Source organism: Tenrec ecaudatus, chromosome 16 (assembly GCF_050624435.1).
Source record: "Tenrec ecaudatus isolate mTenEca1 chromosome 16, mTenEca1.hap1, whole genome shotgun sequence".
Taxonomy (NCBI): domain Eukaryota; kingdom Metazoa; phylum Chordata; class Mammalia; order Afrosoricida; family Tenrecidae; genus Tenrec; species Tenrec ecaudatus.
The window spans coordinates 44155307-44180359 of NC_134545.1; the positions used below are offsets into that span (position 1 = coordinate 44155307).

General features: G+C 49.4%; 3 protein-coding genes across 3 annotated transcripts in view; 2 read left to right on the plus strand and 1 right to left on the minus strand.

Moving 5' to 3' along the window:
• SAMD8 (sterile alpha motif domain containing 8) overlaps window positions 1–5490 on the minus strand; it is an 86739-nt gene extending 81249 nt beyond the window's left edge. The window contains exon 1 of the mRNA XM_075533879.1: window positions 5286–5490. Within this exon, the coding sequence (XP_075389994.1) occupies window positions 5286–5459 (174 nt within the window). The 5' untranslated portion in view covers window positions 5460–5490. The remainder of the gene's footprint in view (window positions 1–5285) is intronic.
• A 1961-nt stretch (window positions 5491–7451) lies between these two features.
• On the plus strand, window positions 7452–11093 carry DUSP13A (dual specificity phosphatase 13A). The gene is made up of 3 exons (XM_075534628.1): window positions 7452–7597; window positions 8555–8772; window positions 10892–11093. Exons 1-3 carry the CDS (start codon window positions 7452–7454, stop codon window positions 11089–11091), a joined length of 564 nt encoding a protein of 187 aa, XP_075390743.1. The 3' UTR covers window positions 11092–11093.
• A 9581-nt stretch (window positions 11094–20674) lies between these two features.
• DUSP13B (dual specificity phosphatase 13B) lies at window positions 20675–23604 on the plus strand. The gene is made up of 3 exons (XM_075534485.1): window positions 20675–20848; window positions 22393–22613; window positions 23263–23604. The coding sequence occupies exons 1-3, from the start codon at window positions 20676–20678 to the stop codon at window positions 23463–23465; spliced, it is 597 nt and encodes a 198-aa protein (XP_075390600.1). The 5' UTR covers window position 20675; the 3' UTR covers window positions 23466–23604.
• Window positions 23605–25053: the final 1449 nt, after the last annotated feature.

Genomic DNA, 25053 nt, shown 5'->3' on the forward strand with positions numbered 1-25053 from the left:
CATATTTTAGACAAGTTATCAGGAGAGACTCTCAGATATCCCTGAGAAAGGTAAGGTAAAGGGACAGCAAAAAGACCCTCAACAAGATGGATGACACAGTGGCTGCAACCATGGGATCAAACATAAGAACAATAGTGAGGTTGGTCGGGGAGGGAGGAGAAAAAAAAAAAAAAAAGAGGACCTGATGCAGAGGGCTTAAGTGGAGAGCAAATGCTTTGAGAGTGATTAGGGCAAAGAATGTTCGGATGTGCTTTATACAATTGATGTAGGTATATGTGTGGATTGAGATAAGAGTTGTATGAGCCCCTAATGTAAAAAAAGAAAGAAAATGATTAGGGCAAAGAATGTACAGATATGTTTTATGATATGCTTTATACAACTGATGTATGTAAATGCATGGATTGTGATAAGAGTTGCATGAGCCCCTAATAAAATGTTTTAAAAAAAAAGAAATTGAAAATTGGAAAAAAAAATAGTGAGGTTGGCACAGGAGCGAGCTGGGTTTCATTCTGTTATAGATTGGGCCACTATGAGTGGGAACCAACTCAACAGCAGCTAACAGCAACGGAAGTTTACGATCTTTATTTTCAAATACTCACATGCTACATTCTAAAATCAAATCAACCACTGGAAAATGAGAAACTGGCTCAAGACTTCAAACCTCATAATATATTGTGAAAGTGTATTGGATTCAGACCCACATTTTAATGCGTGGCTTTGGCAATCTTTGATTTTCATGCCAATATTATATTGAAGAATCTGACATCAACTTAATCAGGATCTCAAAGTCCAAACTGTTTTCAGGCATCTCCAATAACTCTGTGACACAGCTTAACCTAAAAGAAGATCTTAAATCAGCAGACTCCACAGTTCTAACCTCTTACTAAAATTTCTTAGAAGCCAAGAATTTCAAGAGACTAGAATCCAGATAATATGAGAGGGATTCAAAAGTTTGTGGAACAATTACATTAATTATTAATAAAAATATTAATTCAATTGTCCCCATTACCTTTGCAAATCTCCCTTGTTCATTTGTATTTGTCTGAGGTTTTATTATGGGCTTAATTAGGTCTAGTAATTGTGTCAAAAAACAAGAACGGTGCTAAGTATTTTTGAGTACATATCATAAAATACTGTTTTATGGTGTGAAACACTGTTTGCAGTGAAGCTATTTTAACGAAGTTCTGGTTCACATCATCCAAAACTAAGCCCTTGTGAAGTGAGGTTAAGCATTGGACTACTAGCCAATAAGAGGTAAATGACATTAGACAAGAGAGTCGGCTTCATCTTTACTGCCTCAGAAATCATATGAAGCAGTTCCATTCTGTCCTATAAGGTCATGCGAAATTGGAATCAACTCTATGACAGTGAAATTTTTTTGGTTTGCTTTTTTTTTGAAGCCACAGAAAAGACAGACTGCCATTAAGCTACATTCTGTACAGTGAATACTTTAGAAGTAGTGAGGTAACAAAGTCTTTAAATATGAGAGTCATTAAATCACTAAACTAGAACATTAGGCTAAGGATCTGGTGTTGATAGTACTGCATATGTGAGGAGAGGGGAGGTGAGCATATTTATGCCACAGGTCTGTCACAAATCCATAATTTACATTTTTGGATGGCAAATTACATGAGAACACTGATTCTGATCCCCTCCCCCACCCCCCGCCCCAAGTATCTGGTCATTGGGGTTCTTATTTTTAGGTTAACTTCCTGATTTCCCAAGGCCAAGAGAAGCACAAGACCTAAAGTAACAACCACTGTCATGCTGATGACCTCTTTCTGTTCTTGCCCTACTATTGTGTACTCCTCAGTGTGTTTTGTATAGCCTTAGAGGGGGGAAAATACAAAAAATTTTTTCAAGAATTTCAAAAGCAGCAAGAAAGCAAAATTAAAGACAATACATTTTATAAATAATTAACACACCTTATCTGCAAACATATCAATATATGAAAGAAAACAGAAAAAAATAGGCTCCCTCCTAATCTTTGCAAAAATTAAAACATTTAATCTGAACATGGCAGTCTCCCTCTGTAACCTAATTCCAGTGAGAGAGTTATAGTGAACTCACACTATAACTTCTTCACGAGGCATCCTCTTTCAATAACTTCAGAGATAATTCTGCAGAATATCAATTGTAATCAGATCTTGCATAAGTCAATTTGATGTCAAAAAAGTATCAAAGCTATAAAAGCTTTAGATGTAAAATTGAATTTAATTTTCATTAATACACCATCTCATAAAGAATGCCCAAATCAAAGCCTCCGCCACCAAGCTGATTCTAACTCAGAGCAACCCCATGTAGGGTTTCTAAGATTGTGAATCTTTACGGGAGACAGCTTCCTGGTGCTCCTCGGAAGCAGCTGGTACGTTTGAACCACCAGCCTAGCAGTTAACAGGCCAATACCTAACTCCTAGTGTCACCAGAGATACTTCTAATAATGAATGAAAGGGGTAAAATTTGAAGACGGGAAAGATTTATATCCAAGTTAAAAACAATGCTAGTTACACAAACTATTAATATTATATAGCATATCATGCCTGGAGGTAAAAACCCTGAAAACCTAGTTATTAGGACCAACACCAAAGCAATAATAATACTAGCAATAATTCATTAGAAAACATGATGCGACAATTTCTCAAAAACGATGTTTAAATTTTAATTCTCAAAAAACTGTGGCATTATCTTTAAATCCGCTGTGGCAAGGTTGTGAGGCATTAAGGAGCTGATGATTAGCAAAATAAAAATGTTTACTTAGAAGCAGTTGTTCACCAGTCTTTGTAGAATGGGGACAGTGCTACTGAAGTCAAATTAATTTATCTAAATAATGCCCACCTTTTACCATTGCAGTCATAATGTCTTCTAGCATAATATAGATCTTTTTCAGTCTGAGAAACTGTTCTACCGTAACTCTTCGTTTTCTGTTTTACAACTGAGTGGCAACGAGAATATCAGAGGTAAACACAAATAACTATTAATCAGCTGCCATCGAGTTGTTTGCCACTCGCAGCAATTCGATAGGACAGAGTCTAACTCCCCCTAGCACTTTTGAGACTATAAAACTTTACAGGAGACAGCGTCATCTTTCTCCCTCCGTGGAGCTGGTAGGCTTGAGCCATCTACCTTGTAGCTAGCAGCTATCATTGAACCCAATGTGCCACCACAACCCAAACAAGCAAGCTGACTGCCAGAGAGCACTCTGACTCATAGCGACCCTATAGGAATAGGGCGGAACTGCCCCTGTGGCTGTCAGAGATGGTTGTTTCTCCTCACAGGAGTAGAAAGTCTCATCTTTCTCCCTCAGAGGAGCTAGTGGCTTCAAACTGCTGGTTTTTCAGCTAGTAGCTCAACTCATAACCCACTACACCACCAGAACGCCCTAAAATAACTACTAGGCTTGCTAATATAAAAACTACACAACTTCAACTAACAGTTTCGATTAAATACCTTTTCTATTCCACTAAGCATCTGAAAATATGACATATGGCTTCTACATACAATTTATTTTTACATGTAATTTAAAAGCTCATTTAAATCAGCAAATTACCTTATGAAGATTAAACAGATACAGCATACAGAAAATATTTGACTGTCTGAAATAGCCAACAGCTTTGCAAAAATTCCAAATTAGGAAAATATAGGAACCATAAAGTCAAAGACTTCAAGGTAATCTAACAACATAGCAAAAGGAAATTAACTTATTTCTACTAAAATGATGGCCAACATCGCAGTCATTATTTTTCTAGCACAATTAGACGTTTGGTGCTGTGTCCTTCATAAAAAGGAGCCCTGGTGGTGCAGTCGCCAGAGGTGCACAGCTTCTAAACAAAAGGACAGCAGTTTGAACCCACTGGCTGCTCTACAAACGAAAGACGTGCTAGTGGGCTTCCATGAAGAAACCCTATCTAGGGGCTCTCTGAGTCTGAAGTACTGGAAGAATGGCTTGGTTTGATTTTTATGTCTTCTATAAAAATAACCTGTATATTCATCATCCCACATGCTCTATCCTTCGTTTTCTACATCACTTAAAAATATACCATTAATGCGTGGTATGAAGTACATGGCATGCATTTACATACTCGCCCTGCAAATCTGTCCAAGATACCCATGAAATTTTCCAGCGATAACTTGAGTGAACAGTGAGATGAAGATCTGGTACACTCCCGGACTGTGGTGACTTCACTTCTTATTTTAGGTGCCTTCTGAACCAAGAAACGTGCATTGACCACATGTTACTCTGTGGTAAGTAAAGTGTCAACTCAAGCTATCAAAATAGAACCACTGAGGACTGGGCATCTGCAAAACCCCGTGTCCCAAGTCTTATTTCCAGTTTAATTTTTGAAATTTAAAAATAATAGATTACATATGTTTTAAAAGATAGAAAACTGGTCTTGTATTTAAAATAAACTAACTTTAAAAAGACACAAAAAGCAAAACTATACTGTTAAAATTAGGGGAGGGAAAAATCTTTCTTTTCAAATCACTCCTTTCACTACCTTGTTCCAACATCACTTCCTTTCCACCTCGTCCCCGTGTTGTGGGCAAATCAGTGATTAATACCACCTCCCCAACCCCAGGATCTTAAAAGATTCACTACCCACAAATGAAAAAACCAGCAAATCAAAGTACCCTGCTCGAGTGGTCTTTGAAAGACACCTGTGAAGATGTCAGAGCTCTAAATTAGACCCCCACGGGCTCCTTTTCTTCCTGGACCACATGTCTCATTGTCGATGCCTCCCTCAAATCTGTAGTCCAGATGAGCCCCCACCCAATAGCCCCTCGCTCTCCAGCCAAACCCCAAAGTTATCCTCCACTGCCAACCAGCGCCCCCCACCCCCCACCGGCGAGAGAGCTGGCAGTCCCGCTCCCCCCGCCTCACCCGAGGGTTAACACTCACGCCCCGGCCCTGCTCCTGGGGACCCTCTTCCCCGTCCCCAAGCCCTAGCGCATCTCTTCCTCGGATTCCACATTCCCTCGGGACCCCGCCGGTATTCGCCCCCTCACGATCCTGCCTTCAAACGCCTCCAGCTTCGGCCCTCTTCCAGGCCGCACAGCCTCCGGTCTTCCACTTCCTCTCGCCCCTCAACCTCTTCCTCAGTCTCGGGTCTTCGTCGACCCCTCAGGCCCTCCGGCTCCCCGCCTCCACGTCCCTCAGGTTCCATTCCACAGGCCCCCTCAACCGTCCCCCGAGGTTTCTTCGGACCCTGGTCCCTCAGCAGCTCCTCCCAGACGCTCCCCTCTCCCGCTGCTGCAGACAAACACCCCCCGTCGTAGCTCCCACTCACCTCCGCCGCAGGAGTCCGGCTCCCGCGAGCCACCTCCGAGCCGGCGTCGGAGCCGCCTTCGGAGTCCGGTGCCCTCCGGGCCTCGCCGGAGCGAAGCGCTTCTAGCGGTGGGGGCGGAGCCCGGGGCGGGGAGCGGGAGTGGAGGCGGGAGCGGTGACGGCTGCGCGCCGGCATAGCTGCGGTCCCAAGCACACACAGCCGCGCGGACAGCAGCTGGAACCCAAACCGGAACTACTTCGAGAGGCGGGGTCCTACCGGTGGGAGGCGGGGTCTCCGTGGCAGGGGGCGGGGCCAAAACCGGAAGAGAGGTGGGCTCAAGATGAGCCTGAGAAAGAACAGAGAAGGGAAGCCACAGGCGGCGTGTGAGGAGAGCGGAGGACGCATGCGTCAGGCTTCAGGCCAACGTGGGAGGGGAGGAGGAGGAGGAGGAGTTAGTAGAGATGGGCGGGGCCTATAGAATTGTTATGGTTGATTGCCTTTTCAACCTGACAGTTCCAAAGCTGTTGAATAGATTCAGAGTCCTTACAGGACAGAGGAGAGAAGCTCCATCGGGTTTCCAAGATTAAGTTTTTACCAGAGCCCCATCTTTCACCCTCAAAGTGGCTGCTGAATTGCAACCACCTTTGCAGTTAGCAGAGTCCCAGTGCACAACCCACTGTGCCACCAAGCTCCTTCTTTATGCTAAAGTCTATGTAAAACTGAATTGTCCTGACAGTTCTCCAACCAGTTGCCTTTGAGTGGATTCCACCCCCATGCGTGTGCTGTGCCCCATAAGGTTTTCCATGGCTGATTTTTCAGGAGGAGAACTGCAGGCTCTTCTTCCAAGGTGTCTCTGGGTGGACTTCACACCAAGCACTTTAACTGTTTGCACCACTCCTGTGGCAACTTGAAGAGGTAGATATTAGGGCACAAAAGAGCCAAGTAACTTGCTTGAGCTACTTCAGTTCATATGGAAGCAAATCTCACTTCAGAACCTGAGCTCTTCTCACCCTCTGCACTACCCTGAGAGAAGCCCCCAACCCCCATCCCAATCCAGGCCTTGAGGAGGCATAAACTACATTCGAAGCCAGGTTTTCTTGGACTCCAGTCCCTCCTTGGCCCTGCTTCCTCTCGTGTTGCTGGTAACCTCAGTGAGCCTGGTGGTGATGGGGGCAGGTTGTGGTAGAAATGAAGACGGCTTCCATGGGATGCTCGATGACTTTTCCCCCTATGCTGGATCTAAGGGTAGGGGCTGGTGGTGAGCCTTTTCCACTACAGCTCACACCCCTTCCAGATCTCTCACCACCTTCATGACATCACCTGAGAGAGCATAAGGTATCTCCTCACTTCTGTTGAAAACCAGCCCTGGCAGAAGAGCAGAGAGAAAGGCAGTTTCTATTCTGGGCCCAAAGCCCTAGGCAGCGATGTTTTCCTTTTACCCCTAATGTTTCTGATGGCAGCGAAGCCCTTTGGATCTTTCCAAGAAGCTGGAGCTAACCTCACCTCCTTCTCCCCCTTTGACATGCAATGCCCTTCCAGCCTTCTCTCTTGAGACATTAGATAGCTTCACTATAAGGCCATTGCATTTCAAGCCTTTTCCCACAAACCCTGTGAGCACAATGTAGATGAGACCCTCTACACCTCCTTTTCCTATTGCTTTGGTTCTAGAACTCAGGAAACTGCCCCTGTACCCCATAATCCAGACAGAAGACTCCTAGCCAGTTTTTGACCTATTCAGTCATGCAGAGTTTTCTGGTTTTGTTTTAAACAATTCACGGGTCGAGAGAGTCACCTCTTCTCCACCATGTGTGTCTACTTTCCCCCAGGCCTCTTGTGCAAGATGCCAAATGTATTGATTCCACAAGTGTTCCTGAAGCACCTCTGGTGTGTCTGACGGTGTTTTGTTGTGCCTCACATAGGTGACTGGGAGCCACAGCTGACTGGAAGTGCTTGACACAACCTAAAGTCTGTCTCATTTCATTCTCACAACAGTCCTCTGAGATGGGCGGAGTTACCCTTACGTTTCAGATGAAGAAACAAGTGACTTGCAGAGGTTCCTGGTTTCCTATTTCTCCCTTGCTGAGTCACTGTCCTGGCCCACCTGCTCCTGCCAGTCTCCAGGGAGGAGAAATGACCCTGGAGAAACAGAGAGGAGTGACCGCAGAGGCAGAAGCAGTGTGCAGGCCTATGGCTGAGGCCTTGCCCTCAGCGCTGGGGAGAGAGAACGATGTGCCTTGCTCCAGTGTCCTGGAGCTGGAGGAGCTCTTGAGGGAGGGGAAGGTCTCTTGCAGCAGAGTGGATGAAGTATGGCCCAACCTTTTCATCGGAGATGTGTGAGTGATAGGTAGTGGAGAGGGTGAGGGAAAGGAGAGACAGTTCTTGGCTCTTTAGCAGGGATGGGGGAGGGGTGAAAACTAAGAAGGATCGTTCTGCTTTGAGCATTCTAGGCCAGAGACTTTGTCCCAGACCTTCTGTGTTGTGAAGCTCTGGTGGCAGAGTGCGTTGACGTTTGGGTTGCAAAAAGCCAGGGCAGGGGTTCAAGTCTACTAGCGGCTCTATCTCTGCTCTCACAAAGATTGTTACAGACTCCTAAGCCCGCGGGGGCAATTCTACCCTGTCCTAATGAAGTTGCTGGGAGCGAGGTTGCCCTGGACTGTAGACCATGTAATGACCTGGATCAGCCACCAGAGGGAGGGAGGGAAAGAGGCCGGGGAATGCCTGCCTGCCTGAAAGAGAGCAGTTTCTCAGGGGCCTCTGAAATCTCCGGGATATCCTACTCTATTGGGGGTGGGTGGTGGTGGGGTGGTGGTGCTGGCGGAGCCAAGGCCTAGAGAATGGTGATTCATGGGGTATAGAGAGAACCCCCATTCCTGGTCCCATCTTATCTGGTGAACAAGTGGGTGGAGAAGCCTGAGTAAAGATGAATCAGGGAACATTCTAAACACTCACAGATTAGAAACAGGTAGGAGGTGGTGACCAGAAGAGTTCAGATGTGTGTGGGAGGGGATGAGTAGAGAGGGTGAGGTGGCTAGGTCCTAAGGTTGAAACAATTCTTTCCTTCTACCTTGGCCAAGGCAGGGACAGACGACCTCGAAGATCTAAAAAGAATTCCTTGCACTACGCAAACCTCTCCCCAGGAAGGTTTGGGGTGGGCCTGTGGGCTGCCAACCCACGCTGGAGCTTGCTTGGGACCCTAATGATGTCTCCATGTCCCTGAAGCAGAGGTGCAGGTAAAGCCTCCTTGCTCGACCCCGTGGTCCAGCAAGCATTCCTCCTTTCTCTCCTCCCAGGGCCACAGCAAATAACCGCTTTGAGCTGTGGAAGCTGGGCATCACCCACGTGCTGAACGCTGCCCACGGGGGACTCTACAGCCAGGGGAGCCCTGACTACTACGGCACCAGTGTGAGCTACCTGGGGGTGCCAGCTCACGATCTGCCCACCTTCAACATCAGTGCCTACTTCTCTCCTGCCTCTGACTTCATCCACCGTGCCCTCAGCACGCCCGGGGGTAGGATTTGGGGTCTTTCTCCCACATTCCAGCTTGCTTGGCCAGGGATGAGACCCAGTTTCTCCTTCAAGGGTCAATGGCCTCTCTTTCCTGGTTTTTAACAAGCCAGAAATATTTGGGGGGGTTTTTTCTTCATTTTTATTCTCAGTGTTTCAACCCCTTTACTTCAGGAATGGGAAAACTGAGTTAGCAGCAGCTCCGGGGCTGGAAGTCAATGCTCCCAAACAGCAAAAACAGTGTTCTTTTTATACCATCACACACACACACACACACACACACACAACCCTTCAAATATCTAAGGTACAACAAAAGGGAAACTGAGGTTTATCCTGAGAGACAACCGTGTCCATTGCTACAAGACCCTGAGCAGCCACTGTCCGTCTGTTGACTTTGCTTTCTTCACCTTGGTGATGGAATGACAAAGCTACCACCCATAGCAGTTTAAGATTCAAAACACTTGAACATCCATCCATTCATTCACCAGCTATTTCCCAGGCCCTGAGTTAGATATCGGGAATTCACAGGTAAGCAAGTCAGGGCCCCTACCTCCTGGAAGGGTTGCACATCCGGTGGAAAGGCAGTCAGACTGTGAAATGTGTGGCGAGTGGTCCACTGGTACAGGGGAGAAGTAGGGACCCTGAGCCCACTCATGCAGAATGATGGGAGACCTGCATTTACAAGAGGGCCCCATGCAAAGAGGATGAGCTGTTCTCTGATTCAGGCGACACCTTGAAGCAGTCAGCAAGGCCAAGTGAGGAAGCAACATTTCCACATGAAGACTGAGGAGTGACTAGCAATGAGTCAGACCAGGAGCAGAGGAAAATCTCCTCAAGTAGTTGGAATAGCATGTGTTAAAAGCTGGGACTTCTTGGGCTTAACCCAATGCCCTTGGGCTCAGGGCCGTCGTCTGAGGGGTAGGGAAACCAAGGTCAACTACATCCTACTTGTGCAAGTAACAGCTGGGTCTTCAAAAGCTGGTAACTGTCATCTAAGGTGAAACTGGTAGAGCTCTCAGGTGACAGATGTACCTCGGTCCTTGGCTCCATGTGAGAAAGAACTCACACTGAAGCCTCGTTTGCCATCCCAGTGGGTTTATAGAGAATAGGAGCAGCTTCAGGTTCTACAGTAAACGGAACACAAGCCAGACAGACAGCTGTGCTACATCATGTAACAGCCGCTAGGGGGAGGTGGCGGGAGAGAGCAAATCCTCTGGCTTTTCAGGGGCCCGTTGGGGGGGCGTGGCCGACAATACTGGTCGGCCCTATTGGCTGAATCAAATTCACCTGGCTTAGATGGGCCAATCTAGGTGTAACGCCCACCTAGGTGTCCCACCCCTTCAAGGCCAGAAGCTGGAACCTCTGAGCATGCGTAATGGACTCCCTAGTCCTGTGCTAGTTACCTAACAAAACTATAGGTCTCTCCGCATCTCTAGGAAAGAAGAGTGGTGAAAATTGAAAGATACATGGAGTCCAGTGTACTAATAGACCAGGCAACCACAAACTAATAGACCAGTCTCCACACCCCTGGGATCAGAAGAACTCTACTCTCCCAACTACTTTGAAAAGGATCATTTCCTGGAGGGAGTGAAAGAAAAATATGGTACAAAACCCAAAGTCAGGCTTACTGGTCCATAGGGACTGGTAGAACCCTCCAGCCCACAGCCCTTAGCCACCATTCAGTCCTGCAGAAGCAGCTCCGCCTGTGTTAGAATAATCAACTCTTTTAGGCCAAACGGGCAGCATTTGCACAAATCAGAGTCGAGAGAATTAGGGAGGAAGGAGGAATGGAGACAAGAAACACAGCGTACACAGAGGGGATCACAATGGATGCGCTAAAACAAATACGTATGAATCGTTGGACGAGTGGAATCACCTGAGATGAGATTGGAGGTCAGCAGGAACAGTTCTTGAGGGCCTAGAAAGTAGTGTGAACTTGGACTCCATCCCCAAAGAGATGCTGGTCTACCCATTTGACAAATAAGGAAACTGAGGCCCATAAAGTCTGCATGACCTGCCTAGAGTAACAGATTGGGTCCCCCCCCCCACACACACACACACGCTCCAGCCCCTGGGAGGGCCCCCTGGGAGGGAACTGTCTTTCATGACAATGTCTTTCTCAGCCAAGGTCCTGGTGCACTGTGTGGTGGGTGTGAGCCGCTCGGCCACGCTGGTCCTGGCCTACCTCATGCGGCACCATCACTTGTCCCTGCGCCAGGCAGTGGTCACTGTGCGACAGCATCGATGGGTCTTCCCCAACCGAGGCTTCCTCCGCCAGCTATGCCAGCTGGATCAGCAACTGCGGGGCGCAGGCCAGAGCTGAGAGACCAGGTGAGGACTGGGCAGGGGTTGAAAGTCAGGTAAGGGGCTGGCAGAGGGCAGGGGGCAAATTAGAAGTAAGGGTCAGGTTGAGATCCATGCGAGGGACTTGGGATGGGACAAGGTTAGCGGTTGGTTGGCAGGGCTGTGTGCCTGGAAATGAGGGTTGAAGGGGCCAGGCCCACTGCCCACTATGATGGGCTCCCTCACTGACCTAACCTGTAACTAGGGCCTGGTTGAGGAAAGCTCCCTCCTTACCCAGAGACCACCCAGATTCTTCAGCCCTCAGAGAGAAAGAAGGAGGTGGAAGATAGAAACAGAGGCTTGGGAGGCCCTGGTAGCTCATCTGAGAGCTTGCTTGTGCCGTGTTCTCAGCTGATAGGTAGTGGGAACTCACCCTAGCTTCACCAAGGTCAGTCTTGGCACCTGTGGTCTGGAACTTCCAATACCTCTGCCAAGCCTGTAACTTTGGCACTTCCTTCCCCTCAGGTCTGCATCCAGCTACGGGCTCAGGAAGAACAGGGGGCTGCAGCTGTACTTTCGGGGTTCCCGAATTTTCATCTCAGCCCGTCTTCCTGCTGCCACAAGGAAGGCGGGCATGTTCTCAGATGTGCCCCTTCGCCCTGCTCATTGCATGACTTCTCCTGTATCCCTCCTGTTCTGGCCCCAGTCAGCTCTCTGCCATGTTCCCAGCACCTAAATCCTACCCGGCTCCCATTTACTCTCCTTCAGATTGCAGACCGCTACAGAGGGGTGGTCCTCCCTACCCTTCTTTCTTCTCCAGGTCTGGAGACCCCAAGTCGTCCTGGAGCCTAGACAGACTCTTCCTACCTCGACTTACCCCGCCTTCTGGTTCGGTATTCAGGGCAGCTGAAACAAGAAATAGCCCCTGATCCTTAAACTCCACCAAAGAAGCAGATCCCAATACTTTCTCTTCCCATGCTGACCTCTCCTACAGGAGACCTTAGTGTCCCCACCTGCCCAATAGAAGGGGGGGGGGGTCTCTCAGGCATGTGGTCATTGCTGCATGTTAGCAACTTGGTCCCTGGCTCATGATGACCCAATGGACAACAGGATCGAACCAGTGTGGCCTGTAGGTTTTTTATTAGCTGATTTTTACAATTGATCTGAGTTCAAAGGGCAAGAAGTCATCAACTGATTTTTAAATTTATTTTTAAAATCATTTTATTAGGGGCTCGTATAACTCTTATCACAATCCATACATACATCCATTTTGTCAAGCACATTTGTACATTTGTTGCCATCATCATTCTCAAAACATTTTCTACTTGAGTCCTTGGTATCAGCTTCTCATTTTTCCCCTCCCTCCCCCACACTCCTTCACAAACCCTTGATAATTTATAAATTATTCTTAATTTTTATGTCTTCCACTGACCGATGTCTCCCTTCACATACTGGGGCTATATGTAGATCATTTGTGATCAGTTCCCTCTTCCCGCCCCCATCCCCACCTTTCCCTTACCCACCTGGTATGGACCTGAGAGTTTTATCTCTCCTGGGTTCCTTGTGTTTTCAGCTCTTATCTGTACCCGTATACATGCTCTGGTCTAGCAGGGTTTGTAAGGTAGAATTGGGGTCATGATAGAGAGGGGCAGGGAACATTAAAGGACTAGAGGAAAGTTTTATGTTTCATCATTACTACACTGTACCCTGACTGGCTTGTCTCCTCCCACAACCTTTCTGTAAGGGGATGTCCAATTTCCTACAGATGGATTTTGGGTCTCCACTCCACACTCTCCCTCATTCACAATCATATGATTTTTTTGTTCTGGGTGTTTGATGTCTGATACCTGATCCTATCGGCACCTCATGATCACACAGGCTGGTGTGTTCTTCCATGTGGGATTTGTTGCTTCTGAGCTAGATGGCCACTTGTTTATCTTCAAGTCTTTAAGACCCCAGACACTATATCTTTTGATAGCTGGCACCATCAGCTTTCTTCGCCACATTTGCTTATGCACCCATTTTGTCTTCAGCGATCATGTCAGGAAGGTGAGCATCGTGGACTACCAGTTTAATAGAACAAAGTGTTCTTGCATTGAGGGAGTACTTGAGTAGAGGCCCAATGTTCATCTTAATACTAAACCTATAAATATATGTATAGATCTATTTCCCTATTGTTATATATAAATATATTTACATATGTACATGCCTGTATTTAGACCTCTATAAGTGTCCTTTGCCTCCTAGTTCTTTCCACTATTTCCTTTTACTTTCCTATTGTCCCACTATCATGTTCAGCCTTCATTTGAGTTTCAGTAATTCCTCTTGGTTACATTGCCCCTGATCAAGCCCTACCAGGCCTCTTACACCCTCCTCGCCATCAATTTTAGATCACTTGTTTCCTTGTCCCTGGGTTTGCTAACACCCACTTCCTTTCTTCGGCCTTCTCCTCTCCCATGCCGCCCCCCCCACCCCCACCAAACTGTTGGTCCTGTTGTTTTCTCCTCTAGATTGTTTATCCCACCTATCTTATCTAGAGAGATATGCAGAGATAATAATATGCACAAAAACAAGACAGAGTAAAATACAGCAACAAAAGAAAACAAAAAAACAACACTGGATAGGACAGGATATGACAACATAATAATCTATAAATTATCAAGGACTCATGAGGGAGGGGGGAGCGGGGAGGGAGGGGAATAAAAAAAGAGGACCTGATGCAGAGGGCTTAAGTGGAGAGCAGATGCTTAGAAAATGATTAGGGCAAAGAATGTACAGATGTGCTTTATACAATTGATGTATGTATATGTATGGATTGTGATAAGCGTTGTATGAGCCCCTAATAAAATGTTTAAAAAACAAACAAACCTATAAATAGTTTAAGGTCTGTTTGTTGACCTTTAGTGGTGTTTTTTGGTCCAGTCCGATGGGGTGCCACACCCTGACCCCACAGTCTACTTTTGGTATTCTCCGGGGACTTCATTGCTCTGCTCCCTTGCTGTTCTGTTGCACACCCTTAGTGTTTCGCCTCAGTGTAGTGGGGTTAGATCGGGCACAAACCCCTCACTCTGTCTCCAGTGTTGTCCCCTATAGTGCTATGGGTCATTGAGGGACATCATGTCTCATGGTGGGGCCGGCCATATAGTCCTCTCTGTGCATTGATTCTGAGCAGGGATATCATCCTCAGGGCTTGGTGGGCCAGGGTGTGCTCCACTCTCTCTCCTTCCCCCTTCGTTTGCTCCTGTGTGCTCTGATTAGACAGGTCCCTCTCCCTGAGCTGTAGCTTCAGCCCTGTCCTCTGAAGTGAATTCTTCTGGGGGGAGGAGGCATCAATTGATTTTTGAAAGAAGACCACTAGACCTTTCTTTCTAGTCTGTCTTAGTCTGGAAGTTCCACCAAAAGGCTCACAGCCTACAACTGGTCAGAAGATATTGATTTAGTTTCTTTTACATCAACCTTCTGTTTTCCTGTAGTGCAGTTGGGAGGAGGGGGAGATGCTCTCCCCAGGATGGAGGGACTGTGGGAGCACCAGGCTTGTAAGGAAAGCATCAAGCCCACTACCCACCACCCCCAGGTTCACACTGTCCTTGTGTGGTCCCTGCAGACTGTGCCTGTTCTCGCATTCTCCCACCCAACTCCCCCTCCGCTCCCCCTCCGCTCCCTCTCCTGCTCCCCTCCTGGTCCTTGGCTTTGGTTCTGAACACAGAGCTAACCCAAACAAAGGGGAGGCACTTCAGCCATGCCGAATCCTTTTGACATGCTGTCTGAGGATGGGCATTTTGGGAAGGTTAGGGCAAGATGTGGGGCTAAGGTTAGAGTTTGAGGGTGAGTATTACAGGGGAAAAGTGGCATGTGGCTGGGGTTGGGATTAGGCTTGGAGATAGCTGAGTGGGAAACGTTTATCGTGAACTCGATGAGGATGGAGCCAAGATAGGCAGGAATGGCCTTCTTTCTCTCGCCACTAGACAGATTTCAGAAACCCGACAGAGCAGCAGAGCATACTCAGTCATCCGCTTCCTCAGTGTGGGAGGCTCAGACATTCGGTCCCTGACCCGCGTCTTTGCCCAGGAGGCAGCTAATTTGAGGGCAATCATGTGGTCAGGGCTACAGCAGGGCACCATTCCTGGTGTTGCCGTTCACTAGGTGGGATCGGCGACTGGAGGCACAAGGAGTTATGATGCAGTGCACAGTCTGGGCAGTGGTACACAGCAGCTCTGGGCTGGGGACTCTCCGATGAGGTTCTGTGAGAAGAACTCATCTTTCTCCATGAACATACGCCCTCATTGGTGCCTAGCACCTGCACTCACAGGTCCTTAAACATGGGCAGCTAGCTCTTGCCTGTGCTTTGATGTGTCCCATCGAGCCGGACTGGGCTACCTACCTGGAACATGGAATCCCTCTCTCCACAGAGCCAGCCCTTACTCTCTGCCGCGGGGCTCGTGCGCTTTGCCACCCTGGTGCTGGTCCTGCTGGAGCCTCTGGGACAGGTGGATGCCCCGAAGATGGTAAGAGTCCAGTCTAGGGCCAGCTCCTTTGTCTCCTGACCACTGTCCACACCCCTCTCCGCCGCTGTCTTCTCTCCCCACAGGTGGGAAAGGGCTGTCCCCTCAGTCAAACCTTGAGGTTCCACGGTCAGGAATCCCAAGTTCCCTGGGGGACAAGGGAAGTGAGCGGGAAGGGATTGTAAATGTCCACAACACCTCACAATAAGCTGCCTCCCCCAGTCGCCCAAGGACTTGCGGAGCCCCTGTAAAGACTGGGTCCTAGATCACTGGAGTTGGCTATAAGCATGTCTACACGTGTGTCTTTCACATGGAACTGAAAGTGAGGGGGAATGTCGAGGTATGGCATAGATGTCGGGGGCTTTAATAGGCCCAGCCTTGGTCCCTAGTTGGATTCAGTTAGCCTCAGGAGGGGACTTGGTCTTACTGGCCTCAAGGAACAGGGAGGCCTGGACCCAGGATACCTAGTCCTGACTTTGGTGGGAGGGAGGAGGGTTGGGATGGCTCCTGGCCAAGCAGCTTATGACCTCCAGCCTCAGTGCCCAAGGCCTGAAGACCAAAGTCTGCTCTGTATCTCACTTTTATCTCTGTGCCTTGATTTTCCTGGGCTACTTCCCTCAGCCTGGGGCTTCTAGTTCTTAAATCTAGGCCAATCCTAAGCCCCTAGCAAAGCAGTTTAGCCCCAAGCCTAATCCCAACCCCATTTTCATCCCAGAACACTAACCCTCAAATTCTTCCTTCTCTCTGCCCCATGGCCTGTATTCCCAGCAGGGTCCAGAGAGGAAGGTACCTGACTGGCCTTGGTACTAATGAGTGGGCGAGGTGGGAGGAGCAAGGGGAGGCCGGGGGGTGGGGGTGGGGGCGGGGGTATGCTTTAGAATTAAACTCAAATTAAAAAAATAGAAACAGCAGCCAGTGTGCAGAGACAAGCAGCTGGAAACCCACAGCGCAAACTGCCCATCAGAGAAGACCACAGCCCGGGTCAACTACTGCCGCAGGTGAGTCCCTCTGCTTCATGGGGCCACTGAGCATGCTGGGTAAGCAGGGTCAGAGCGCACATGCCCACCAGGGGTATGGTAGCAGTGGAGAGGTCTTCCATCTTATCTTACAGAAGGTGTGACTAGGTGCCCTTGGGCACGTTGCTTAACCGCTCTGAGCCACAGTGTCCTCATCTGTGGGGACAATAAGATCAAGCATAGGAACCTGTAGGCCCAGGAGTTCGTTGCTCTGTTACTGACCACAAGCTAGTGGTCTAACCCCACCCCACAGCCGGCTCCACGGGAGAAAGACCCGGCGGTCTGCAGCCTGAGCTCGCAGCCAGGGAACGCCTGCCGGACAGTTCCTTCTTTCTAACTTTATTGTGATTTGCATGCAGTTTCCAGAGCAAAGTGATTGTCCATTCCACAGTCGGTGCGCATTTTGTTTTGTGACACGAATGGCAGTCTCCCAGAGCATCACAGCATGCGTGCCACCTCCTGTGTTGGCGGTTTCTTTCCCACCCATCCCTGCCTGCATGCCCAGCTTGATCGTTGCTGCGCCAGCTACCCTTTGTTCTCACACAGAAGGTTGTCCAAAGGCGTGAGGACTTCTCTGGTGGGTCTGTGTGTTGTTCGGCTGAGCCAGGAGGATGAGTCCCAGTCCAGGCTTACAGGGTGACTGAGAACCGCAGAAGGGGGCCTGGTGGCGCTGTCGGGCAAGCTTTGGACTGAGGTGACAGCCTTGGGGACCCTAGAGGGTCACTGTGAGTTGGAACCAACCCATTGGTAGCAGGTCTGGATTTTGCTGTTGTCGTCTCAGCCGATGGGACAGTTCTGTCACGTTGGACTCCTGTGAGTCACAAACCGACTTGACCGCATGTAACAGCGATGAAATAATCCATACCTAAGGGACCGCGAGAACGTAAGCACCTTGCTCTGTGCTTGGCACAGAGCACATTCTTAATAAGTGGTGAACATGATAGCAACCATGCTGGGCAGAGAATGTGTCAAGCGACCAAAGGAGAAAGGAGACTGGTTCTCACTGCACCTTGAGGAAGTTACCCTTTGCCACGGAGTAACAAAACCAGCGAGAATGCCAGCGTACCCTTTATGGAGCATCCCCCGTGAGGGAGGCCCTGTGGGAGATGCTTTCTCTCTAAGATCTCACAGACTTCTCGCGGCTGACCCTGGCTCACCGAAGATCACACGGGTCCCCAGGACCAGCCACCCAGTCCTGTCACCTCCCAGAACGCTTTCCGCATGCAGGAGGTGCGCCAGGCCGGGGAGGAACATGGCCTGCCAGCAAGAGAGGGCAGGAGATGGAAACTGCAAGCTAGAAAGACACAAAGACAGCGCTTGTAAAGAACAACAAACAAAGAATAGGAAAGCCAGGCTCCACAGCTCACCATGCAGCTTCATGGGGGGGCGGGGGGGAGAGGTCGGGAGGGGCGAGGAGCAGGGAGACAGAATGAGGGCTGGGGGGGGGGCGGGGGAGAGAACCTGGCCAGGCCTGCCCCTGTTGCATGCTGCACCCCGAGCTTTTGCCAAGGAGATATGGGGGGAAATGTCAGCCAGGGCTCTCCACAGCCCGACTGTGGGGACATCAGAAGCCAGGGAAGCCCAGAGTAGCCACCGGTTCCCCTTCCTGGCTGTGCCGGGCACCCCAAGGGTGAGTCACTAGGCTGGTAGCGAGGTCCCACTCTAAGCAACAAGGCAGGCTGAGCCTCAAGTGGGACAGCGCAGACAGGCCGAGGCGTGGCCAAGGGCACCAGGAAGGAAGCCTTGGGGCACAGCTGGCCAATGATTGCTGAGGCAGTAACCCAATTTAACAGAGTTCCGGATGTGGTCATCTCTGGGGAAGCAGGGTTACCAGGTCTTCTCTCCTCTGTCCCAGGTGGTGCAAATCACCAGCGTTTGTCAGCGAATTGCTTAACTATTGCACCATGAAGGTTTCTTCAGAACTTGGCAACAAGTCCCATGAACTCCAACGAAAAGTCCCTTTCCCCCACATCTGGGCTGCGGTTCCCCAGAAGGCTGAGGGTTGAGATGTGGCCTAGATAGCCCTAACCCTATACTTCTCAGCTGGCTCCAAGTGAAGCCTCCTGAGCCTAGCTTTGTCGCAAGCTGAAGCAGGAACCTGGCAGCTTGTTCCCAGACTGAGTGGGGCTGCAAGGAACCTAGTGGCCACCAGAGGGCGGCGTTACCCCATGCCAGACTCGACGGCCTGCGCTTACCTGCCTAAGGGTCTCTGAATCCCATCTGGCTGGTCTAGGGCTCTTGCAGTGGCTCCAGACCAGTGTGTGAGTTAGGCTCTCCTTAAACTCGTGATCCTCCTCCCACCCAACATACACACACCACTCTCTGTCCAGCTGATACTGTTTTCCCAGCCCTTCTCTCATTCTCGCCCATATAAGCTTCGATTAGTCTGGCAAAGAGCAATTGCCCCGGAGAAGAACACAAGTTTGCTAAAGAGTGTGTCATCGTGGAATCAGTCCCAACCACAGCCAGGTCACTGCCTCCCTCGAACATTTTCTTTCCACCACTCCAAGTAGTCTGCCATCTTCGAGGGTTTATAGGGCTGAGAGTCTTCAATGTCAAAGAGATGCCACGAAGCCAGAGGGGCTGGGAGTTTGGGGAGACCAACTGCTTCAGCCCACAGTATCCAAGGTCTGCTCTCAGGCCCCACCCCCAGAGGCCCAAAAGGACCTGGAATTCTAAGCGCTTCACAGCATCTGTGTTCTAGGCGGAACCTGCCCAGCCCTATTCTGCTCCAAGTGCTGAGTCCTGCCTTGCTCATCTCCCCCCTCCCAGCCCCAGAGAATGCCCTAGGTAGGTGGCAGGCCACCCAGCCTGCCCTGAGAAGCCACAGTTGGGGATGAAGGGGAAAGCTGGGTCTTCACTTCCACCCTACCTTCCAGTTACCCGCTGGGTGAGCTTGGCCAAGCCAGTGGCCTCCTGGATGCCAGTTTCCCTTCCTGGCACCCTCTACCAAAAAGAAAAGGCACTCATCCCAATGTGCACCTTCCCTAGCTACTGGTTGAGGGCACCAGGAACAGTTGGCTCAAATGGGTACTCCTTCCCACCACTGCACCAGGGTCAGGTCCTGGTGCCACTGAACCCCCAGCTCTGCAGGGTCCCGAGTTCTGTCAACCAACTGAATTCTGACACAACCCACCCCACCCGTGGGAGGCCTGACCTACAACAGCGGGGGTAAGGAGGACAAGCCCTGGGTTTATGGACTGATGTATCCCTCAGGAATGCCAGGTCCCCTGGAGGAGATGGTCCCCAGAGATGGTAATGAAGGGGCATGGGGATATGGTTGAAATAGTACAGAACTGGATTTATACCCCACCCTACTTGGAAACCCAAGGGGGCAGTTCTAGTCTGTTACACAGGATTGCTCTGAGTCAGAACCGACTCGATGGCTGTGAGTTTGGTTTGTAGGTTTGTTTGGCTTTTTGCCATTTATTAGACATATACTCGTATATTGGACATCGCTTAAAAAAAGCTCTCTGACCCTCAGTTTCCTTCTGTATAAAATAGAGGCTATGATACTACCTACTTTACATATTATGAAGACATGAAATGAGTTAATTTTTGTGTGGCACCAGATATAGAAACGTCAATAGAACATTCTGTGTGGGAATGCTGACAAGATCATCACCCTGATATGAGTCTGCCTTCCAAGCACCCAAAATGGGAAGAGGATGAAAGCCTTCAATTCCGAAGAGATGCCGCATAGAGAGAGGGTCTTAGGGTTGAGGGAAGGCCTGCCCTCGAAGTAGTGGGGAAGGGGTCTTGAGATGAGCTACCCCGATTGGAGGCCCTTTCCAGGAAGCCTCTGAGGGCCACTGGGTTCCGGGGTCTGTAGCCAATGTCTCAAATGATCAGCCACAAACAGGGAGCACCAAGGGCCTCTTAGCCACAGTCTCCAACACCAGAGGCCCTGATTTCAGAGGGATTGGTTTCCTACTTCCCTGGGCAGATTCCAGACCGTAGCCAGAGCTAAATTGGTTAATAGCTGTGGGCTCTATCACAGCGCACCAGCACCATGTCTCAGTGGGCCTGCCATCAGCCTGGCCCACACTCGGGGGAGCTTATGTCCTGCCCTACAACCCCCGCTGTGATGCCTACTTTTGTCTAGGATGAACTCAATGCAGAAGCAGGACTTCAGGAGGCCCAAGATGCATGGGGCGGTCCGCGTGACCCCCTACCAGGCACCCACTTTGGCCTCACTGCAACGGCTGCTGTGGGTCCACCGGGCTACGATGTTGACACATATTGATGAGGTCTGGCCCAACCTCTTCCTGGGAGATGCGTAAGTAAGGCCCTTGGGAAAGTGAGGAGAGCCTCTCCTAGAGCCCTTCAGTGTTTGGGGGCCAGAAGCGAACCCCTCTTCGCCTCCCACCACCTCTTTCCATGCGTTTATCTCATTAATGTTTTTAACTGAAGTGTAGCAGCCATTGAAAAAGTACAGACCTGGAGTTGGTGAGTGGTGCCACTGGGGCCCAGGGAGGCAGCGCGGGACTGAGAAGCCAGCATAGGAGAAGGTGCCCAGGAACCTAGCTCCTAGCTCTGCCTACACCACCAATCTCCTGCCACCTTAAGTGTGATTCTTAACTCTTCTTGTGCTCAGTTCCCCCATCGCACGTCTTCCAGGTCTAAAAACCCATGATTCTATGAGTACGTGCCAGCCTGCACTGCGCTGCAGCCTCGGACCCTCGCAGACAAGGGGCTGGATGAACTCCTGGCTAGCATGCTCCTGTGACTCACGCCTTGAGGGCGCTCCCTCCATTTTCTAATCCATTCAAGTGCTTAATTTGTTGTGTTGCCGCTCTTTCAAGTTAATATCCCTGTATTATAAAAATCAATAAACACACATGGAAAAAAACGTTTAAGTGCATAAGGTCAAGAAAGCCCTGCGGAGCCCCCTCGCCCAAGCTCTTGCGCTCTGCAAGTGCTCTGTAGGTGGCGCCCTCCTAACCGTTGGGGTCATCGTGTCCATCTTCCTCTGTTTGCTGGGACACAAGAACCGGAATCCCTACGGCAAATGGAGTCCTTTTCCCTGAAAGCTTTCTTAAAACTTAAGAAATATGGATAACTACATATGGATTTCAGAAAATGTTCTTAATATTTAGAAAATAAACTGTTGGTATAACAAACAAGTTGCTTCCTCACAGATAATCCGTAATAAAATCCTTGGGAACTTTAAAAACTATGCATACACAGCTGGGACTTTATAAATGGTATCACTTTATGAAACTTTTTAATCATCTACTTTACACAGAAAGCCTTTTTCATGGACTCACACTACAGAATTTGTCCCACAACCACACGTGCGGCCACCGCCACGGCCACTGCCGCAACCACCGGCACTACAGTTTAGTGGTCACGCAGTGTTTTATCACTTACAGATAACCTATATCGCAAATACTTAGTAGTCTGGGTTTTTTTCCTTTTAATTTTTCATGATTGTCATTAGATTCATATGTGCCTGTGATACATTTTGGATTGTTTTCTCAGTTAAGTTCCTATAAGAATTTCTGCAGCAATGTGTACACACCTAATTTATCTATCTATCTATCTATCTATCTATCTATCTATCTATCTATCCATCCATCCATCTACCCATTTATTTACACATGCACAAATATGTGGCCAAACTGCTCTCCAGAAAAGTTTCTCCGAGTTCAGCATAATCTTAAAAACTTTCACTGGAGAAGCCCTTTAGCCCAGGTGAACCCCCTGGTTCTGTTATCTGCCCAGATTGGGGGAGAGGGGTCGAGGAGGGAGAGGAGGTCAGTGCCTACTCAGCCAGAACCAGAACTCACCTCCCAGCGACTCTTGTCCTTTCTCTCCCAGGTACGCAGCCCGGGATAAAAACAAGTTGTCCCAGCTGGGCATCACCCATATTGTGAATGCTGCTGCGGGCAAGTTGCAAGTGGATACAGGTGCCAAGTTCTACAGAGGCATGCCTTTGGAGTACTATGGCATTCAGGCTGAAGACAACCCCTTCTTTGACCTCAGTATCTACTTTTTGCCTGTGGCTCGATATATCCAAACAGCCCTCAGCGTGCCCCAAGGTGAGCTGCAGGGGTAGGCACGGGGTAGGGTGGCAGGGGACTTCTCGGGAGTGTCTTCCTAGTGGCACTGATGGGTAAGATGCCAAGAGTCACACACCTTTTCAACAACCCCCTCAGCCTTGGGGAACATAGCTGCTAACATTTCAGCCCCTTTAGTGTCTACCTAGAAACCAGCCTTCACAGACACCCGTGCAACTAAGGTCCAATGTGGCAGTCGGCGTCATCATATCACACATGTGGCTGGGCTGCAGGTAGAAGATCTGCTAAAAGGTTCTTGAGCACACCCCTCGAAGGGGAGGCCTTAACATAGGGCCACAGGGCCATGAGAGAGACACACCTTGGTGTAGGGTAGGGAGCGCGGAGAAGGTACATGGACATCCCCTGTTATTTGATGGAAATCCAGGGGACCCTGAGAATAAGCCCAGAGCTGCAAAGGAGCTAGAGGACGCTGTCTCGATGAAGAGACGGGAATCCCAGCTGCTAAGTGTAGACTTGTTATTAACTGGCTGCATGACTGTGAGCGAGTCCCTTCCTTTCTCTGCCCCCGCTTGCTGTGATGGGCTGTCTGGGTGATGACCAGGGTGTCTCGGTTCCCAAAGGGACGGGTGGTATGGGAGAGGTAGTGACGCCAGCTTGCGTTTCCCTACAGGCCGAGTGCTGGTTCACTGTGCCATGGGGGTGAGTCGCTCCGCCACACTGGTCCTGGCTTTCCTCATGATCTACGAGAAGATGTCACTGGTGGAGGCTATCAAGGTGGTGCAGGCCCGTCGTGATATCTGCCCCAACACGGGCTTCCTCCGGCAGCTCCAGCTTCTGGATAACCAATTGTGGCGAGACACAGGGCGCCTTTGACCTTGATAACCAGCCAGGAACTCTGACCCTCTGGCCAGCATGGCCCAACCCAACTATTCTGACCCTGGGGACAGCAGCCTCCGTTGTTTCCCCAGATCCTGAGACCTAACCAGCAAGTGAGGGCTTCCAGGAAGCAGAGGCAGGGCTACTGGATGGTAACCTTTAGGTAGGAGAGTTCCCTGACCCAAATTCAGAGATTCTTTATACAGAAGAGAGTAAAGTCTGTCTCTATAATAAAGGATTCATCATACTAAAGACAGAAGACCTTGTGGTGGTTTGTGGGGTAACGGCGTATTCCCGGAATGGCTTCGTGATGTTTAGAGGGGGCTGTTATTGTTAGGTGCTATGTCCCAATTCATAGTGACCCTATGTCCAAGAAAACAAGCACTGTCTGGTCCCGCACCAGCCTCACAAGGGTTCTGTTTGAGCCCATTGTTGCAGCCACTCTGTCACTCCATCTTGTCTAGGGCCGCCGCCTTTTTCACGGCCCTCGACTTTACCAAACATGTCCTCCAGGGACTGGTCTCTCCTGAGGCCATGTCTAAAGCACATGAGACAAAGTCTTGCCATCCATGCTTCTAAGGAGCATTCTGGCTTTATTTCTCCCAAGATAGATTTGTTTGTTCTTTTGGGAGTCCACGGTACTTTCAACATTCTTTGCCAGCCCCATACCTCAAAGCATCAAATGTCCTTCGGTCGTCCTTAGGCAATGTCCAACTTTCACATGTGGATGTGAAAATACTATCGTTGGTTCAGATACACGTTAGTCTCAAAAGGAACACCCTTGCGTGCTAACTTGGGTGAAAGGGGAGAGATTAGACAATAAGAGAGCAGTGCATAAAAAAATGGAGACAGGGCAAGACATTGGAAAGTTTGCAAGTATTAAAGGCAGCAGAGGCAAATACTTGAACATAGACAATCGTGTAGTAGTGGTGGTCGTTCAGTAGATGCTTAGGTAGATGTGGAGCCTGCACGGTGCCGGGCGGGAGAGTTGGCATATGCCCACAAATAGAGAGAGATTTGACAGAGGACAGGGCTACACGTGTGTTTTCCTTTGTTGCATATATTTCCACAAATGTGACCGAGCCCAGAGAAGACAGTTATTAAACCGTCTTAGACATAATCAAACTCCCCGAGGGAATGGGCCATTGGACCTGGGGGATCAGTACCAACATTTTGGGGATACCAAGGTTTCTGGGCATAACATGGTTCACAGAGACAACGTTCTATAGCCTATTTGAGGGAGTAGCACGTGGGGGTCTTCCATGCTCATGTACTGCCATCAGAGGTGCGCCATCGGTTGCTCCCCACCCAGAGAAGAAGAGTGACGGCAAGCAGAAGAGCGGTGGAGATCTTAGCCGGTGGTCTAAGGGCTCACGCAAACACGCAAACATCAGTCTCCACGACCCTGAGACCAGAAGAACTCTGCAGTGGCCAGCTGCCACGACCGACGACTCTGAAAAAGATTATACAAAGGGTAGCCACCGGTTCCATGGTGCAATGGTGAGCACTCTGGACTCTGAATCCAGATTATACAAGGGGTTCCCAACAAACCCGGAATTTTTTTCAAAGCTATGTATTTAATTTT

Excerpts from the sequence above, each read along its gene's own strand:
- DUSP13A (XM_075534628.1), top strand. The coding sequence starts at position 7,452 with ATGGCTGAGGCCTTGCCCTCAGCGCTGGGGAGAGAGAACGATGTGCCT. Across the intron at positions 7,598-8,554 it reads AACCTTTTCATCGGAGATGT|GGCCACAGCAAATAACCGCT; the intron begins GTGAGTGATAGG and ends CTCTCCTCCCAG. Across the intron at positions 8,773-10,891 it reads TGCCCTCAGCACGCCCGGGG|CCAAGGTCCTGGTGCACTGT; the intron begins GTAGGATTTGGG and ends TGTCTTTCTCAG.
- DUSP13B (XM_075534485.1), top strand. The coding sequence starts at position 20,676 with ATGAACTCAATGCAGAAGCAGGACTTCAGGAGGCCCAAGATGCATGGG. Across the intron at positions 20,849-22,392 it reads AACCTCTTCCTGGGAGATGC|GTACGCAGCCCGGGATAAAA; the intron begins GTAAGTAAGGCC and ends TTTCTCTCCCAG. Across the intron at positions 22,614-23,262 it reads AGCCCTCAGCGTGCCCCAAG|GCCGAGTGCTGGTTCACTGT; the intron begins GTGAGCTGCAGG and ends GTTTCCCTACAG.